General features: G+C 42.2%; 1 protein-coding gene across 7 annotated transcripts in view; it reads left to right on the top strand.

The window, feature by feature from the left end:
- cunh11orf65 (chromosome unknown C11orf65 homolog) overlaps window positions 1-18,747 on the top strand; it is an 85,732-nt gene that overhangs the window by 32,766 nt on the left and 34,219 nt on the right. For 6 of the 7 annotated variants that reach the window (XM_087987797.1, XM_087987796.1, XM_043691846.2 and 3 more), the window contains 2 exons: window positions 14,438-14,530; window positions 18,439-18,492. In XM_087987797.1, the coding sequence (XP_087843923.1) occupies window positions 14,438-14,530; window positions 18,439-18,492 (147 nt within the window). Of the gene's footprint in view, window positions 1-8,372; window positions 8,567-14,437; window positions 14,531-18,438; window positions 18,493-18,747 lie in introns of all 7 variants that reach the window. The other variant, XM_087987801.1, reaches the window with a different exon arrangement.

Raw genomic sequence — 18,747 nt, 5'->3', positions numbered from 1 at the left:
TCTCCAGAGTTTAAAAGTGGGATCTGTAAACCCCGGTTGGAATCCCCATGCTCCCACTATCGGCGCATAGGGGGATGTTTTTTGTGAGTTGCCCTCATTTGCCACATTATATTCCAAGCTTTAATTGTGTTTAGTATTATAGGGTTTTTACAGTGATCCGTAATGATTTTCCTCTTGTCTGAAAATAAAAGGTTAATAAGTAAGCATTTTACTTGAGAAGTTTCGATGTCCAGCCAGATTGATTGATTGCGGAGCAGACAAGACCCAATCAGCTATATAACTTAATAGGGAACTTAACTGATATTTCCTAAAATCTGAGAAGTCCAATCCTCCCCTTGCCTGTGGAAGCTGTAGCTTCTTCAGCTTAATGAGTGGCCGTCTATGATTCCAGATAAAGGAACCCAACCAGCCATATAATTTACGTAGTGCCAGCCTCGGCAGCATCACCGGAAGCATTCTCATAGAGTATAGGAGTCGGGGCAGGACGTTCATTTTAATTAGCGCTATTCTACCCAGCCAGGAAATTGGAAGGTCTCCCCATCGCCGGAGGTCCTGCCTTACCCTTTCCAGTAAATGCACAAAGTTAGCCTTGTATAACTGACCAAATACTGGGGTAATAAAATTGCCTAAATATAAGAAACCCTCAAAGTTTGTGCGAAGATTTGTAGCTCGGGTGCTCGTTGTTGTGGTTCTGTTCGCCGAGCTGGAAGTTTTTGTTGCAAACGTTTCGTCCCCTGGCTAGGTGACATCATCAGTGCTTGGGAGCCTCCTGCAAAGCGCTTCTTTGATGTTTCCTCCGGTATTTATAGTGGTCTGTCCCTGCCACTTCCGGTTGTCAGTTTCAGCTGTCCGCTGTAGTGGTTGGTATATTGAATGGTCCAGGTCGATGTGTTTGTTGATGGAGTTTGTGGATGAATGCCATGCCTCTAGGAATTCCCTGGCTGTTCTCTACCATACATCAGGAGCATCTCAGAACTGACAGCCAGACTACTGCGACCCCTAGGACTCATAACGGCACACAAACCAACAGCCACGCTCAGACAACAACTCACCAGAACGAAGGACCCAATACCCAACATGAGCAAAACTAATGTAGTGTACAAAATACATGCAAGGACTGCACAAAACACTATATAGGACAAACAGGAAGACAGCTAACAATCCGCATACATGAACATCAACTAGCCACGAAACGACACGACCAGCTATCCTTAGTAGCCACACACGCAGACAACAAGCAACATGAATTCGACTGGGACAACACTACTATCATAGGGCAAGCCAGACAGAGAACAGCCAGGGAATTCCTAGAGGCATGGCATTCATCCACAAACTCCATCAACAAACACATCGACCTGGACCCAATATACCAACCACTACAGCGGACAGCTGAAACTGACAACCGGAAGCGGCAGGGACAGACCACTATAAACACTGGAGGAAACATCAAAGAAGCGCTTCGCAGGAGGCTCCCAAGCACTGATGATGTCGCCTAGCCAGGGGACGAAACGTTTGCAACAAAAACTTCCAGCTCGCGAACAGAACCACAACAATAAGAAACCCTCCCGGGAACACCGAAAGGGAAAGTGGGATCCGTCCACTAAGTGGGGTATCATAGCAAGGCCACCCATTGGCATAACCTCTGATTTTGAGGAATTAATTTTATAGCCTGAGAATGCGCTAAATGTATTAATAACTTGGATTAAGCGAGGTACGGACATCAGAGGTTTACTGAGGAATAGAAGAACATCATCTGCATAAAGGGTAATTTTATGTTACCTGTACCAATCCTCGGGGCCGTTATATTAGGATCAGCTCGTATAACTTCTGCTCGTGGTTCAATTATTAGCGTAAATAACAATGGCGAGAGAGGACATCCCTGACGGCAGCCCCTACCCACACTGAAGCTATCCGAGCCTAATCCATTGGGAACCACAACTGCTTTGGGATCGCTATACAATGTTGAGACCCATTTGGTAAACACCTTTCCAACGCCAAACCTTTCCAATGTGTAAAACAAATATGACCATTCAACCCTATCAAATGCCTTTTCCGCGTCTCATGAGACTACTACTCCTGGTATCTTTCCCTGATGGCAGGCTTGAATCATATTCAAAACCCTTCTAATATTATTGGATGATCTATGGCCCTTAATAAACCCTGTCTGATCCTCCTTTATGATATGTGGCAATACCCTTTCTAGTCTCAATGCTAATGTTGTAGAAAGGATCTTAAATCCACATTTAGCAAGGATATTGGTCTGTATGACGCACAATCTTCTGGATCCTTTCCTTTTTTAAAGATAAGAGAGATATTTGCCTCTTTCAGCGAAGGCGGGAGACAGCCCTGACTGTATGCGTAGTTATACATGTCCATAAGTGGACCAGCCAATATTCCTGTAAATTCTTTATAGAATTCAGCTTGAAAACCATCTGGGCCAGGTGTCTTACCGCTCTGAAGTTGCCTGATTGTGTCAAGTATTTCTTGGACTGTTAGGGGAGCATTTAAGACCGATACCTGTTCCGGAGTTAGGCCCGGAAAGGTCAAATTTTTAAAAAATGATTGCATCCTCCTAGTCATGTCCTCACAATCCTGCGATTTATATAAATCAGAATAAAATTTTCTAAAGATTGCATTAATCCTTTTATGATCATGAGTCAAAATACCCGTACTTTCCTTGATAGACGTGATAGTTTGAGGGGCCTTTCTTTTCTTTGCAAGAAATGCTTAGTATCTACCCGGTTTGTCGCCAAATTCATATAACCTTTGTTTTGCAAATAATATTACCCTCTTATCCGTTTGGGTAAGCGTGGTGTTTGGAGCTGTCCTAAGGGCCGTAATCCTTTGCAATTTGATAATAGAAGATCTATCAGCGTATGCTGTTTCAGCTGCTTTTAAGTGAGCTTCGAGCAGACATAGAACATAGAACATAGAATAATACAGCACAGAACAGGCCCTTCGGCCCACAATGTTGTGCCGAACATTTGTCCTAGCTTAAGCACCCATCCATGTACCTATCCAATTGCCACTTAAAGGTCACCAAAGATTCTGACTCTATCACTCCCACAGGCAGCGCATTCCATGCCCCCACCACTCTCTGGGTAAATAACCCACCCCTGACATCTCCCCTATACCTTCCACTCTTCACCTTAAATTTATGTCCCCTTATAACACTCTGTTGTACCCGGGGAAAAAGTTTCTGACTGTCTACTCTATCTATTCCTCTGATCATCTTATAAACCTCTATCAAGTCACCCCTCATCCTTCGCCGTTCCAACGAGAAAAGGCCTAGCACTCTCAACCTATCCTCGTACGACCTATTCTCCATTCCAGGCAACATCCTGGTAAATCTTCTCTGCACCCTCTCCAAAGCTTCCACATCTTTCCTAAAGTGAGGCGACCAGAACTGCACACTGTACTCCAAATGTGGCCTAACCAAAGTCCTGTACAGTTGCAACATCACTTCACAACTCTTGAATTCAATCCCTCTGCTAATGAACGCTGTTGTTCTCCCTTTAATTTTTTCTGGGTCGCTGAGTAGGAGATGATCAAACCTCGCGCGTAAGCTTTGATGGTCTCCCACATCATTGATGGGTTGCTAGCCGTACCTAAATTAATTTCTAAAAAAGTTTTAAATTCTTGAGAGAAGTACTTTACAAATTTACTATCTTTCAGGAAGGGGTCCATACGCCAATGCCGAGGGGATGTCCCGTTGTTCCTCGCCTTGATTTCCATATATACAGCAGCGTGATCGGAAATTGCTATACTACCTATTTTACAGGATGATCTGGAATTTAAAAAAATCGAGGGGGCAAAAAACATATCAATTCTGGTATGACATTTATGTGGATTGGAGTAAAAAGAAAAATCTCTGCCCTGTGGATGAAGACATCTCTATACATCTACTAATCCTAATTGTATGACAGGCACCAAGAGCCATCAATTTTAAGAAGGCTTCTGTTATAAATTTAAAGGGGTGTGCCGGGGGGCAGTACAAATTTAAAATCCCATATTCCTCTCCATTTATAAGGGCTTTAATCAGAATATATCGTCCAGATTCGTCTTTTATCTGATTTAGGATTTTGAAAGGGAAATTCTTCCGAATAAGAATAATAACTCCCCTACTTTTTGAGCTAAAAGAAGGAAAAAAGGCCTGATCAAATCCACACTGCCGTAATTTCCAGTGTTCTTTATCCAACAGGTGTGTCTCTTGTAGGAGAGCTATATCAACTCTTTCTTTCTTGAGATTTGATAATATTTTCTTCCTTTTGACTGGCGAATTACTCCCCCTGACATTCCAGGTGCACCACCTAACCGACTGATCAACCATAATTGTCCGGGCAAATCCGAGACCCCTCGGGAGGGGAAACCCTATCCAGAACATCCCGAGCATAGAGCATATAAAATTCACAAAAATAAAGGCTCTCTAATACACTCACAACAGTATAATAAAAAACTATTTCTAAATAATAAAAAAAAATAAAACGTATTTAAATGGAGATTTTCCCCCTTGTTCCCAGGGGGTGTCACTTCCTTTCCAAAGGTCCATCATATCCTCTCCCAACCAGTGCCCCACCCTTGACCCAGGTGCTCCTCAATAGGATGAGGAGAATTCAAATATACTACAAAGCTAGAGTTAACAGTGAGCACCCTATCCCCACCCCCCCACCCACACCAACACCTGGATATATGTAGTAATGTTAATACCATGTACAAACATATATCACTATAAAGTTGACCCAGGCGCTCCTCAATAGGATGAGGAGAATTCAAATATACTACAAAGCTAGAGTTAACAGTGAGCACCCTACCCCCACCCCCCCACCCACACCAACACCTGGATATATTTAGTAATGTTAATACCATGTATAAACATATATAACTATAAAATTACAACCTCAACAAATAATAATTAAATATAATAATACAAAATAACAAGGGAAAACAACCCCGCTCCTAGAGACAGAGGTAAAATAGAATAAGGTAACCACCTCCCCCCACCAACATTAACTAGATTCCCCGGCTTATATATATATATATATATAGAATAATAAAAAAAACCCAAGGGGGGGAAAGAAAATCGTTAAATAGAGAACAAATAAATAAATCCCTCTACCCACCCCCCAAGATAATATTAAACAGTAAGGTAAAAAAAAGAAAAGGGGACATAAACCGCAGTGGGGGGAAGGCAAACCAACATCTATTATCTCTTACAATTTATCTAAGAGAGTCCAAAAATTCCTTAGCCTTTTCCGCCGATCCGTAGTTATACACGGATCCTTCATGGTTAAAGCGTAGCATCGCTGGGTAGTGTAAGGAGTAATGAATATTTAAGTCCCTTAAACACTTCTTCGCCTCATCGAATGCCTTCCTCTTTTGGACCAGAGCTGGGGAAAAGTCCTGGAATAACATGATCTTGGATCCTTTATAGATCATGGCTTGGGAATCTTTTCCAAGATTTCTAGAGGCTTCCAGGAGTATCTGCCTCTCCTTGTAGCTCTGCAGCCGGAACAGGACCGGGCGGGGGCCCTGGTTCGAGCCCAGCCCGCGTATTGCTATCTGGTAGGCCTATTCCACCCTTACCTGGCCTGATCCAGCCTCCAGATTTAAAAGCTGTGGAAGCCACTGTTCGAGAAACGCTGTAAGCTGGCCTTCCTCTTCCCGTTCGGGAAGGCCCAGCAAACGAATATTTTTTCGACGACCTCAATTATCGAAGTCATCAATATGATTCTCTAAGGTCCGGACTTGCTGTTTGAGAGTCCGGACCCGATTCACGGCCGATTGTGCTGTAGTTTTGGAGATCGCGGTCTTTAGCTCCGCCCCTCCGACTCTGCGCTCGATTTCCTTAATGTCTCGGTCGTGCTTTTGCAGCGCGGCCGAGAGTTTGTCCCATTGACTTCGGGGATTCATCAATAAAAGCGTGATCTTCGCATCCAGTTTGGAGATGATTTCCACGAGGCTTGCCACCGTAGGTAAGTCCCCCCGGGCGGCTGCGGACGCCTCTGCTGCAGCTGGAGAGGGTGGGGGAGGGGTTCCTGCTTGCTAAGAGCTGCGGGCTCCTTTCCCTTTAGTCATTTTTACTGAAGATTAGATTGTTTAAATTTAATACTAAGCAACTAATTAAATTAAACAGCTATTTTAAATGATTTGGTGAGTGTGGTGGGGGTGGGTGACCCACTTTGCCCAAGTCTTGGGAGGAGCACTGTAGACTCAGACTTGCTGGGTCACCGCCATCTTGGATCCCCCCATGACCTAAATCTCAAGGGGAGATGGTGAGATTCTTTTTTTGTTGGAATAGTTATTGCCTGGCACCTTTCAGGCATCAATGTTTCTTGCCATTTATCAGCCCAAACTTGGATATTGTCCAGGTTTTGCTGTGTTGAACATAGACAGCATCAGTAGATCAGGTATAGAAATTTGTGAAACTGGATTTGCATACAACCCAACTAACTGAGGCATGGCAAGCTTTGTTTGAAACTACAAGGTACAGTGTAACACTTTGAAGAGCTATATTGACAATATGCTGACATCTAGTGTCGATTCACAGAAACTTACAGTCCAATGATTAATGCTTTTGGAAGTTTTGCTTTGTATGTTATTTTGACCCTACTGCTCTGTTTGTTAAAATATGTTAGCATGGGAGTGGAGGAACTTCTTAATAATTTTCTCTCACTACTCCCTGAAGGCATGAACAATTTTCTGCAGTAGTTACATAAGTACCAATGACCTTCACATGCTTTCCCAAATGGCTATTGTGCATATGTCAGTAATGGCAAAAATATTGGAGATGTTTTGTCTATGTAGTGTATCTTGACAAGCTCAATCCTTTCTTCACTTTACAGCCAAGAGAATATTTTTCTTGCAAGGGTCATTGGATACAGATCAGGACAGGGAACTGTGATGATTTTCCTTTTGTGCCGAGGTTGATTATAACAATCTTTCATTATCTCATTGAGGTAAAATAAACTGGAGATCAAATTAGGCCTTTGCTCATCTGTGAGTTTATTTACTCATTGAATAAACCTACTGCATCATTTAAAATTCTTTAGATAGACTGAATAAGGGGCTTGATTTTAATTTAAAAAAAAACAAGTGTTGGGGAAACGCAGCAGGTTTGGCAGCATTTTTGCGCATGGCCAATTCACCTAACCTGCACATTTTTGGACTGTGGGAGGAAACTGAAGCACCCGGAGGAAACCCACGCAGACATGGGGAGAATGTGCAAACTTCACACAGTCAGTCGCCTGAGGTGGGAATTGAACCCTGGTCTCTGGCGCTGTGAGGCCGTGCTGCCCACAAATTTAGGGGGCACCCGGATTTGAACTGGGGATCTCTTGATCTGCAGTCAAATACTCTATCACTGAGCTATACCCCCCATGCTAGATGTATGCAGATATTCACCAAGGTTCCTTTGACAGCACCTTCCAAACCACTACCATCTCAAAGGACAAGGATAACAGTACCACCATCTGAAAATTTCATTCCAAGTCACTTACCATCCTGACTTAGAAATACATCACCATTCCCTCAGTATTGTTGGGTAAAATCCTGGAATTCCCTTCCTAATAACATTGAATCTACCTAATAGCATTATGAGTCTACCTACAACACATGGACTGTAGCAATTCAATAATGCAGTTCATCACTGTCTTCTCATGGGCAACTAGGAATGAGCAACAAAGGCTGGCATAGCCAACAATACCCGCATCTCATGAGTGAATTAGAAAAAAAACAAGTGGAAGCAAGGTTTCATTCTATTTATCAGCTTTTTAAGGAATACACTGTTTTTCAAGGCTAAGGGGTGCATTATGCAGTTCATATGTCGACTGTCTCTTGAACAGCATTGGTCTGCCAGGAGAAGGTACATAAAGTGCTGCCCTTCTCAGGCTAAATACTGTGCTACAGGATGCTCAAACATTTGAAAGCAATTTAGCAGTATATGTGAACTATGAAATGTTAAAGGCTAACTGATGATGGAAAGGTAAAAAGGAGATGTCTCAGGATTTCTCTCAACCTGCTGCCTATCATAAGAGACTTCACTGCACAACACTCATATCATACGCTGACTGAAACCTTGAAAACAGATTTAACCTTGATTTGGATATGCCGATGTTGGTCTGGGATGTGCAAAGTTAAAAATCACACAACACCAGGCTATAGTCAACAGGTTTAATTGAAAGCACTAGCTTTCAGAGGGCTGCTCCTTCATCAGGTGGTTGTGGAGTATAAAATTGGAAGACACAGAATTTATAGCATAAAGTTTACAGTGTGATGTAACTGAAATTATATATTGAAAAGGACCTGGATTATTTGTTGATTGTTGATTAATGATGTTGTTGATTGATGAATGGACACTGCACAACAATCAACAGACAGAGGTGTTCCATCCCAGTCAGAGAACACTTCAGCGGTCCAGAACATTCGACCTCAGACCTTTGGGTGACTGTCCTCCGAGGCGGACTTTGGGACAGGCAACAACTAAATGTGGCCAAGCAAAGCTGATAGCCAAGTTCGGCACCCATGATGATGGCCTCAACTGGGACCTTGGATTCATGTCACACTACAGGTAATCCCACTGCGTGATATACACACACACACACACTCCTACACACACACTCCCTCTCATACGCTCACACATAAACTTACACACACACCCTGTCACAGACTTATACCCCTTTACACTCATTCTCACACACATAACATACTTTCTCACAGACACTCATAAACCGTTCCCTCCCCCCCACCACCACACACACACACACACACGCACATACAAATTTGTGGGGTGAATCAGTACTTGCAGAATTACATTTTACTTTGCTCAAAAACTGCATGAAGATTCTGTAAATCCGTTTTTTAGATTAGAATCAGTCTGACCATTGTGGCACAGACAGGGAAGCTCACACCTTCAATGCATTATCTGGGCCAACATGACACCAATTGTTAAAGTTCACTGAGAATGTAACTATGAAAAAAGTTTTGCGATGTACATATGAAAGAACTGAAACCAACATGTTCATTCTAACAGACAAGAGACTTAACAAACAATCCAAGTTTCAATATATAATTTCAGTTACATCACACTGTAAACTTTTGCTATAAATTCTGTGACTTACAATCTTATACTCCACAACCACCTGATGAAGGATCAGCGCTCCGAAAGCTAGTGCTTCCAATTAAACCTGTTGGACTATAACCTGGTGTTGTGTGATTTTTAACTTTGAATTAACATTAGCAGCATGCAGTGTTACTTTCCTGTCTCACTGCTGTGTTCTCCTTTGTTAGGTGTGTTGGGTCTATAAAGTGTAGATACTTGAAAGATCACCCATCGACTCTAAGCATATGGATAAGAAAACATCTATTCAACAACTGAAAAGTTCAAGGAATGCAAAAATAATCAGGTCCACATGTACTGTGGACTAACCAGGGGCTGCTTCCCATATACGCAATAACCACAAAAAGCTACACAGTGAAAAGAAATCTAAATCCAGCTTGTTTCTCCTGGAAGTAGGTTTTATTTAGATTCTGTGTGGCTTTGTGCACTTGAAATTTCACATGCTTTGGATTTCCTAGTGAAGGTCCTGATGCTGATCCTCTGTGTCATCCCTGGAAGACTGCTCTCGATCCTCCATTTTATTAGCATCCAGACCATCCCTTTTCAGCTCCAGTTATGAAGGGCATAACGTGGCATTTTGATTTATAGATTTATGCATCAAGATAGCGATAGCAGGGTAGGAAGTGTTCGGGGTCCTGACCTGTCTGCTTCTGTCATCAGGCCTGCCATATCCTTTTCTTTTAAATTTCTTTTGATAACATCAAGATCCACCTTACCTTTGTTTGACAACTTCAAGTGAGGAAGAAGGCTCCAATAGTCTGCTTCAGCAGAGAACAGTATGGATCTGGTCATTCCTTGTCACTTCATCCTGTTGGTTCTTTCAACTCGGCTGCTTCAGCAACAGCTCTGAAGTAGCAGTGGGTCCAGGTCCGGGTCCGGGTCCGGGCCTGGACCCAAGACTCCGATGACTGGCCTGGGGCTCCTTTTCAGCAGCCTCGGTGGTGGCCTGCGACTTTTCTTTGGCAGTGGCCTGAGACGCCTCTGGCAGCTTCGGCGTCAGTCTGTGACTCCATGCGGCTTTTCTTCAGCATCACGGGGGTCCAGCCTGGGATTCCAATGGTTGGGTTTGATTGTCGAGCTGAGAACCATGAATTGCACTGACTTCTCTTTTTTAAAATTTCTTTTTTTTTAACTATACTATCATGGAAGGACTGTTATTCTGAGTTTTTACATTTATTTTTCTAATGTATTACTATGATTTTGTACTTTTGAAGGCCTGTTGTGCTGGACTTTATATTTCTTTATTTTTCTTTTCTCTTCTAAGAATTTGTACTCAAGAATCTGTACCTATGTACATCCTGGGAAATCTCCTCTGCACCTTTTCCAATGCTTCCACATCCTTCCTGTAATGGCACAACCAGAACAATATTCCAAGTGTGGCCGCACTAGCTTTTTGTATAGTTGCAGCATGACATTATGGCTTCGGAACTCAATCCCTGTACCAATAAAACCTAATACACCGTATGCCTTCTTAACAGCACTATCAACCTGGGTGGCAATTTTCAGGGATCTATGTACATGGACTCCCTCTGCACATCCACATTACCAAGGATAACCGCACAAGGGGTATACAATCAAACCTGAGGCTGCAAAGGCAGTTGATGAACTTATCAAGGTGCTGGTGTTTCGCGGGGTCCTAAGGACCACTGTATCCACGACTATCTCACCGAAGTGGCCAGTTAAGAAGCCAGATGGGTCACACAATTGACAATTGATTACAAGAATTAAATAAAGTAACTCCAAAGGAACACCCTATTGTAGCTCACCCGGCAACAAATTTTAATGGGCTGAAACCTGAGCATGGGATTTTTATAGTCGCGTAATGTTGTCATTTATCTCAAGAGGGTTGCAATATAAAAGCAGCGATGTGCTTCTGAGACTTTATAAAGCTCTAGTTAGGCTCCATTTAGAATACCATGTCTAATTTTGGCCCCCACACCTCTGGAAGGACATACTGGCACTGGAGTGTGTCCAGCGGAGATTTACACGGATGATCCCTGGAATGATAGGCCTAACATACGATGAACAGCTGAGGATTAGAGTTTAGAGGGTTGAGGGGAAATCTAATATAAACTTATAAGATAATGCATGGCTTAGAAAGGATGGATGCTGGGAAGTTGTTTCCATTAGGTGGGGAGATTAGGATCCGTGAGCACAGCTTTAGAATTCGAAGGGGTCAATTTAGAATAGAAATGAAGAGACATTTCTTCAGCCAGAGAGTGGTGGGCCTGTGGAATCCATTGGCATGGAGCATAGTGGAGGCCGGGACAAGGTAGAGATTGATAAATTCTTGATCTCACAAGTAATTAAAGGCTATAAGGAGAGTGCAGGTGAGTGGAGTTGAAATGCCCATCAGCTATGATTAAATGGCAGAGTGGACTTGATGGGCCAAATGGCCTTACTTCCACTCCTATGTCTTATGGTCTTAATTCAGTGATGCAGATCTGGGCTGTACTGCAAGGCTCTGCTGATATTGGAGAAAGTGAGGACTGCAGATGCTGGAGATCAGAGTCAAGAGTATGTTGCTAGGAAAGCACGTCATGTCAGGCAGCATCTGAGGAGCAGGAGAATTGATGTTTCGGGCATAAGCCCTTCATCAGGATTGAGGCTTGTGGGCCAGGGCTGAGAGAAAAATGGGAAGGGGGTGGAGTGGGTAGCTGAGAAAGTGATAGGTGGATGAAGGTGAGGAGAAGGGGAGTCAGAGGGGGGAGTGATTGACAGGTCCAGAGGGTGGTGCAGAGTTAGAGGCTTGGGACTGGGATAATGTGGGGGGAGGGGAAATGAGGAAGCTGTTGAAATCCACATTTGTCCCATGTGGTTGCAGGATCCCAAGGTGGAATATGAGGCGTTCTCCCACCAGGCTTTGGTGGTAAGGATGTGGTGATGGAGAAGGCCCAGGACCTGCATGTATTTGATGAAGTGGGAGGGGGAGTTGAAGTGTTCAGCCACGGAGCGGTAGGGTTGGTGGGTGCGGGTAGTCCAGAGATGTTCTCTGAAATGATCCGCAAGAAAGCGTCCTGTCTCCCTGATGTAGAGGAGACCACACCGGGTGCAGTGAATGTTTCCTCTGTAGATTTTCCTCTGTCTTCCTTTCTTCTTAGGGATTCTGCTTCACAGGTCTTTGATCGATAAAGGTACCTTTAAGAGAAGATCTTTCTGCACGCAGTCTCTCTACTTGTTGGTGCTGGCTGCTCTTTGCCGCTGTCGCTAACTGTTCAAAATGTTTATACCCCAAAACATTGGATTATTTCATTGGTTCAGTGTTATCAAAACATTTTTTCAAATTTGATTGGACTTCTGTATGTGGGGCATCATTTAAACTGTTCTTGTATCCTGGCAACACAGCTGTTAGCCAATTGTTTCAATCCACAGTTACATTTGAAATTTTCCAATACTCCGTGTGCTTGCTAAATCCTTGCCAGCCTTTCAACTCTCTTAAATGTACAGTACACTTGCAATGTCATAACACTATTTGTATAACCAGTGTTACTCCCAGAACACATAACTTTGCAAATTGCTGTGCAATGCTCATGTAGAGGCCATAGCGATGGTAGCTTATGAAAATTTCCCCTCCCAGACTCCCCTCTCTTCCGGTGCTCTGAAATCTCATACTTTTATCTTGAATTTCTCCTTTTTACTCTAATTATTCCATTATCAACCAAGTTTAATGAGCCCTGTCCCAGACTTGAGCTATCTGCTTCCCAGGGACACCATCGACGGGCCCGTGACTATTCATATCCAAATCCCCATGCCTCTTCGGACTGATCTGGTAGAATCATTCTGACTGAGAATGGCCTAGCCCCATACTTATGTCTCCACAGTAATCAAACAGACCTACCTGTCATCTCTAGACTGGCAACACATTTTTAAAAAATCATTTATGGGTCTAAGCCAGCATTCACTACCCATTTTAGGTGCCCTTGAGAAGTAGTGTGAGCTGCCTTCTGGAACTTATGATGGAGGAAATGGCATTGATGAAGCAGCTGAAGATGGTTGGACCTATGACATTGGACCCTGAGAAGCTCCTGGGAATGTATCTTGGAATTGAAATAACTGACCTGCAACACCAGAACCATCTTCCTCTGTGCTCGCCATGACTCTAACTCAGAAAGAATTTGTCACAATGCCCATTGACTTTAGGTTTACTAGGGTCCTTGATGCCACACTTAGTCAATAATGGCCGTGATGTCAAGGGCATCTACACTCACCTCATCTCTGTAATTCAGCTCTTTTGTCCATCTTTGAGTCAAGGCTGTAATGAGTTGAGGAGCTGAGTGGCCCCAGCAAAACCTAACTGAACAGGAGGTGACTTGCAGGACTGAGTGTGACTCAACCCTGGACTGCAAAGACACTGATTCCTAGAACAGCGCTTGCTTAACTGACAGACCTCCTGGACTGGAATCAAATGAGACCTTTGACTAACTCCAATGGCCACCCCGGACTATCCATAGGCCTCCTTGATTCCACTAAGAACTGACCCCTTTGACTTTCGAACTTGGCCATTTGTTTAGAGTATATGGAGTGTGCATAAGCTGCATATGCTCTGGCTTGTATAGGTATGACATTGATGTTGTACAGTACCATTTGCACCATGCCCAGCCCTTTAATTGTTCAGTGTTCTGAATACTGCGATGCTGTCTTTCTGTCTGCTCTAAAAAGCAATGCAAGTCGCACAAACTGACAGCCTATAACTTAGCCCTGAAGAGCTTGTGCTCTAAAAAACAATATTACCCGGACAGGCTGATGGCCTGTAACTTTTCACTGAAGAGCCTACTCGCTGAGAAATTGTCCAGCCTGGGGTTCTGGATTAACAGTCCAATGACATTATCATTTAGCCACCATCTTCTTCCAACGGCAGATCTATGTAAATAAGGCAATCACCTCTCAATAGTGATATTCTGAACTCTGTTTAAAACATTAAGTGGAAAATCAGAAAATATTTTTCTCAACATTGAATTTCTGATTTCTCTTCATTTTCACCATATTTGCCCACTTTTGCCACTATTACCCATTCCACTCAAGATAATGTAACATTCCACCAAACTCTTGCCCATGATTTCTGCATATCTTCTATAACAGTTACAGTGGGCATCCAGGAGATGCCCTGTTGAAATTAAAAATTATTTTAAAAATAATTACCATGACTAAAATTCATCAACTGCATATGTGCCTCAATTATAAAATGCAACTTAAATATGCAACATTTGCCCACACACCTCCTGATTTCAAATTAAATTAATTAATTCATCCTTTTTTGAGGAATGTTTATTTATTTTTCGAGATTATAAATGGTAATTATAAAATTTGTTTTGCTATTTGCAGGATACACAGCTGTTTAAGCATTACAAAAATATGATTAATTTCAAAGGACAAGGAAACCCTCGATTTATGATGAAATGTATTAATCCAATTGAGGTAAGAAAGTTCATTGGCAGGGGATTTTTAGGGACATGCAAGACCAGGAAGCATGGCAAACAGGGTGATTTAATTAATTGTGAGTTGAAATTTTGCTTTCCCGATGGCTGGTTCGCACTATCCTGTGATGATTTCCTACTTGTAAAATACGTGTTTGCCATGAATACTCATTTTATAAAACATGCCTTGTAATAACATCCCACCCTCATAATAAAATCATCAGTACACTAAGAACTGTTTTCCTTAGATCACAGAAGAATAATGGGGGATCTGATTGAAGCATACAAACTTCTGAGGGGCATAGACCGAGTAGATAGGAAGAAACATTTCCCCTTAGTAGAGTGGTCAATAACCAGGGAGCACAGTTTGAAGGTAAGGAGCAGGAGGTTTTGAGGAGATTTGAAGAATATATTTTTCACCCAATGGGTTGTAGATATCTGGAACTCACTGACTAAAGGGGTAGTAGGGACAGCAAGACATTTAGGAACTATTTATATAAGCATGTTAAATGCCATAGCATGCAAGGGTACAGACCAAGTACAGGAAAAATGGAATTAGAATAGATGGAGGTTTGATGACTTGCGCAGGCATAATGGGCCAAGTGGCTTCTTTTCTGTGCTGTAAAACTTTACAGCACGATGAATCGAAACTCTTGGCACCTAATTCACATTGATTTAAAAACAGCATGCAACAGCCGGCTTTGTGCATTTGTGTTTGAGGTCAGTGTTCCTTGTTGAACCCTGTGGCACGGGAGGGGAGTAGGAGAATGGCAGCTTGCATGGACGCTTGGCACCAGCAAGGATGCAGCAGCAATGGGATGTGATGTGGAATTGGGTTGAGGGCATATAGCAGCTGAAGATGCTTTCAAGAGAGGACAGAGGGTGCGGTCTGGGGCATGGCAGAGTAAAGTGGGAAGAACCTGCATGGAGGGGTGGAAAGACTCAGTTTAAGTAAGAAAATCAGGCCTGTCTCCATGCTGTTGGACTCTATGACTCTATGGACACTAATATAACTATTCAATAATAAGTGAAAGCAGAAACACAACATTTCTACAACAATAAAGGTCCCCAACTGCCTTGGAACCATCAATGTGTACCAACCATGAGGAAAGTCAGCAAATATGGCTGTCAAATTAAACTATTCTCAACAAAAATGATGATGCATGAATGAAAAAAGAAATATAATGGGAAATATTTACGAGTGATATTTAAATTTGAAAAGGACTCATTCCACCTTTATGACCATGATCAATTTTATGTTAAAGGCAGTTGAATTGGGCAGGGGATTGCAACCGTGATGAAAACCTTCCCTATATGCCTAGCGGACTCTTTTTTAGCTTAGGAGAAAGTGAGCACTGCAGATGCTGGAGATCAGAATCGAAGAATGGGGTGCTAGGAAAGCACAGCCGGTCAGGAATGGTGATGGCCTGATGTAGAACTTATGCCCGAAACGTTGATTCTCATGCTCCTCGGATGCTGCCTGACAAGCTGTGCTTTTCCAGCACCACACTCTTTGACTCTTCTTTAGCTTATCCAAACTTGGTACATTGTCAGCTGTTGGTGGGTTTCAGCACTGGAAACTTTCCCTGCTGTGTGATCACATGTGAACCAGGAATAGAGACAGAAGTGGTACATGGTTCCTGTTAAGCCATCAGAATTAGTGAAAATTGCATCATATGTGTGCTTAAAACTATCAGATATTATCACAGATCTTTTCATATTCAACACTATCACACCTCACTGGGGTTGGACATTGGAAATCAAGCCGTCTATTCCTGGAGTTATCACAAAATTTAAAGATTTTATAAAAGTATGCAAAATTCCCTAATTTAATGGAGTTTTAGACCCAGTTTTCTGTACTTAACAAGAATAACTATAACAAATAAATGGATTCTAGTTACAGGTAAACAATTATGAACCATCAACATATACTTTACCAGTTAAAACACCAACCCCTCTTTTAAAACACCCCCTCCACCCACATATAGACAGACACAAAAAGAACATTGATTTTATGGAGAGAGGGAAAGACTAGGAAGACAGTTGAAAGATCCACAGGATTCATTGAGATGATCCTTTCGGCCTGTCAGGACTTGCCGAGCCTCAATCTGTCTTCTCCAGGTACATTCACTTGCTTGCAAGTGGCATAGAGTAATTGGTTCACAACTTATAAAGCCCCCAAATTATTGTCAAAAGTCATTGTTTATAGCAATTGAAGAAAATAAATTACCTGGCTTTCTTCAGGCTTGAAATGTTTTATACTGCAGAGTAAAGGACTGCACCTTCCTTTCCTGAAGACTGATAGCTTCTGACCCAAACCTTCATACTTACAAGCTCTTCAACTATCTCTCCAATGTTCAATTAATAGCAATGTGTATTAACTACAAGATGCCCTGCAGAAATTCATCAAAGCTCCTTAGAAAGCACTTTCCAAATCCATGACCAGTATCATTTGGAAGGACAACAACAGCAGATACATGGCAATATCACACCTGCACGTTCCACTTCAAGTCACTCTCCATCCTACTTGGAAATATGTCACTGTTCATTCAGTGTTATGGGGTCAAAATCCTGAAATTCCCTCACTAATGCTATTGTGGGTCCATCTACAGCACATGGACTGCAGGAGTTCAAGAAGAAAGCTCACTGCCACATTCTCAAAGGCAACAGAGAATGGGCACTAAATGCTGGCCTAACAAGTGACAACCATATCTCACGAGTGGAAAAAAAACTTACTGGAAGCAAGATTTCATTCTTTTAGCATATTATCTAAATGGTGAAAAATTACAGAGGGATCTGGATGTCCTAGTGCAGGATTTGCAAAATGCTAATATACAGGTACAACAAGTAATTAGGAAAGCTAATAGAATGTTATTGTTTATTGTGAGGTGAATTGTAACAAAAATATGGAAATTATTCTTCACTTCTACAGGCCATTGGTAAGACCACATCCAAACTACTGTGTGCAAATACTGTGTACAATATCAGCCAGAGAGAGTGGGCAAATGGGAAGATATTGGGCAGGATTGATTTGAGCATGGGAGCACATTCAGATCATCAGCCAGTTTGCTGGCAATATCTGCCACTTGGGCCATTTTACCAAGAGGTATAGTTTTAGTCACTGGGGTTATCTGCCAACAAGTGGGAGGCAGGATGGGTAAGCCAATCAACAAGAATTAAAAGGTTAATTAAGATTTGGAGATGCCGGTGTTGGACTGGGGTGTACAAGTTAAAAATCACACAACACCAGGTTATAGTCCAACAGGTTTAATTGGAAGCACACTAGCTTTCGGAGCGTTGTTGATGAAGGAGCAACGCTCCGAAAGCTAGTGTGCTTCCAATTAAACCTGTTGGACTATAACCTGGTGTTGTGTGATTTTTAACAAGGTTAATTAAGGTCAACTTTGGGAAGCTGGGGTTGGTAATACAGCCTGCCTGCCATATTTAATTGGCAATGAACACACACTCTGGCCACTAATTGTAAATGTAGGAAACATCACTACCAGCTAACTATTCACTTCCTCCCCCCCCCCCCCCCCCCCCACCACACACACACACACACACACACACACACACACAGACACAGTGTAATATTATCATCTCCATTTGTACCCCACCACCCAGAAATTCAGGTGCTGACTCCAAACCCAGAATCCAAGTATTGCCTATTATCCCATTATAAATAATGACACTAAATTCTTTCGTAAATTTAAATTTCGTACTCACACTCTGTTTTGGGTGATTAGAGTTTACTTGTTTTTTAATAGTTTTCTGTATCCTAAATAAAACATGGTCATAATTTGCATGCAAATTCTGACTCTACATGGTTAAATTTAAAACATATACAGATGATTATTATAGAAAATTGAGACTGCATAATTGAAATTTATTGCTGGTACATATTCACAGGCAGGATTCCTGGACAGTGCTGCAGGAGTTCATGTCCGATTCAGACTAGGAGGAGTAAGTGATCTTAATTTTCTTTTGCACTATTGGAACATTTCACTTTTGACTATTCCAGTTGTTTGGTGCTGAAATAATTTGGATGTTATGCACATTTGTTCATGAAATTAATTTATTTAGAAATAGTTGACTTGGAATTATCTTAATATAAAAGGTTACATGACAATAAAATTTACATGACATTTTCATTAGACCTTATCTGACAATGTCCAGATGCTGTTGAACAATGCTGGTTCAGCAAGATAACATTTAAGG

Source organism: Chiloscyllium plagiosum, unplaced genomic scaffold, assembly GCF_037043375.1.
Source record: "Chiloscyllium plagiosum isolate Xiang-an unplaced genomic scaffold, Cpla_swu_hap1 HiC_scaffold_6, whole genome shotgun sequence".
NCBI lineage: Eukaryota > Metazoa > Chordata > Chondrichthyes > Orectolobiformes > Hemiscylliidae > Chiloscyllium > Chiloscyllium plagiosum.
This window is presented reverse-complemented; position numbering and strand designations above follow the sequence as displayed.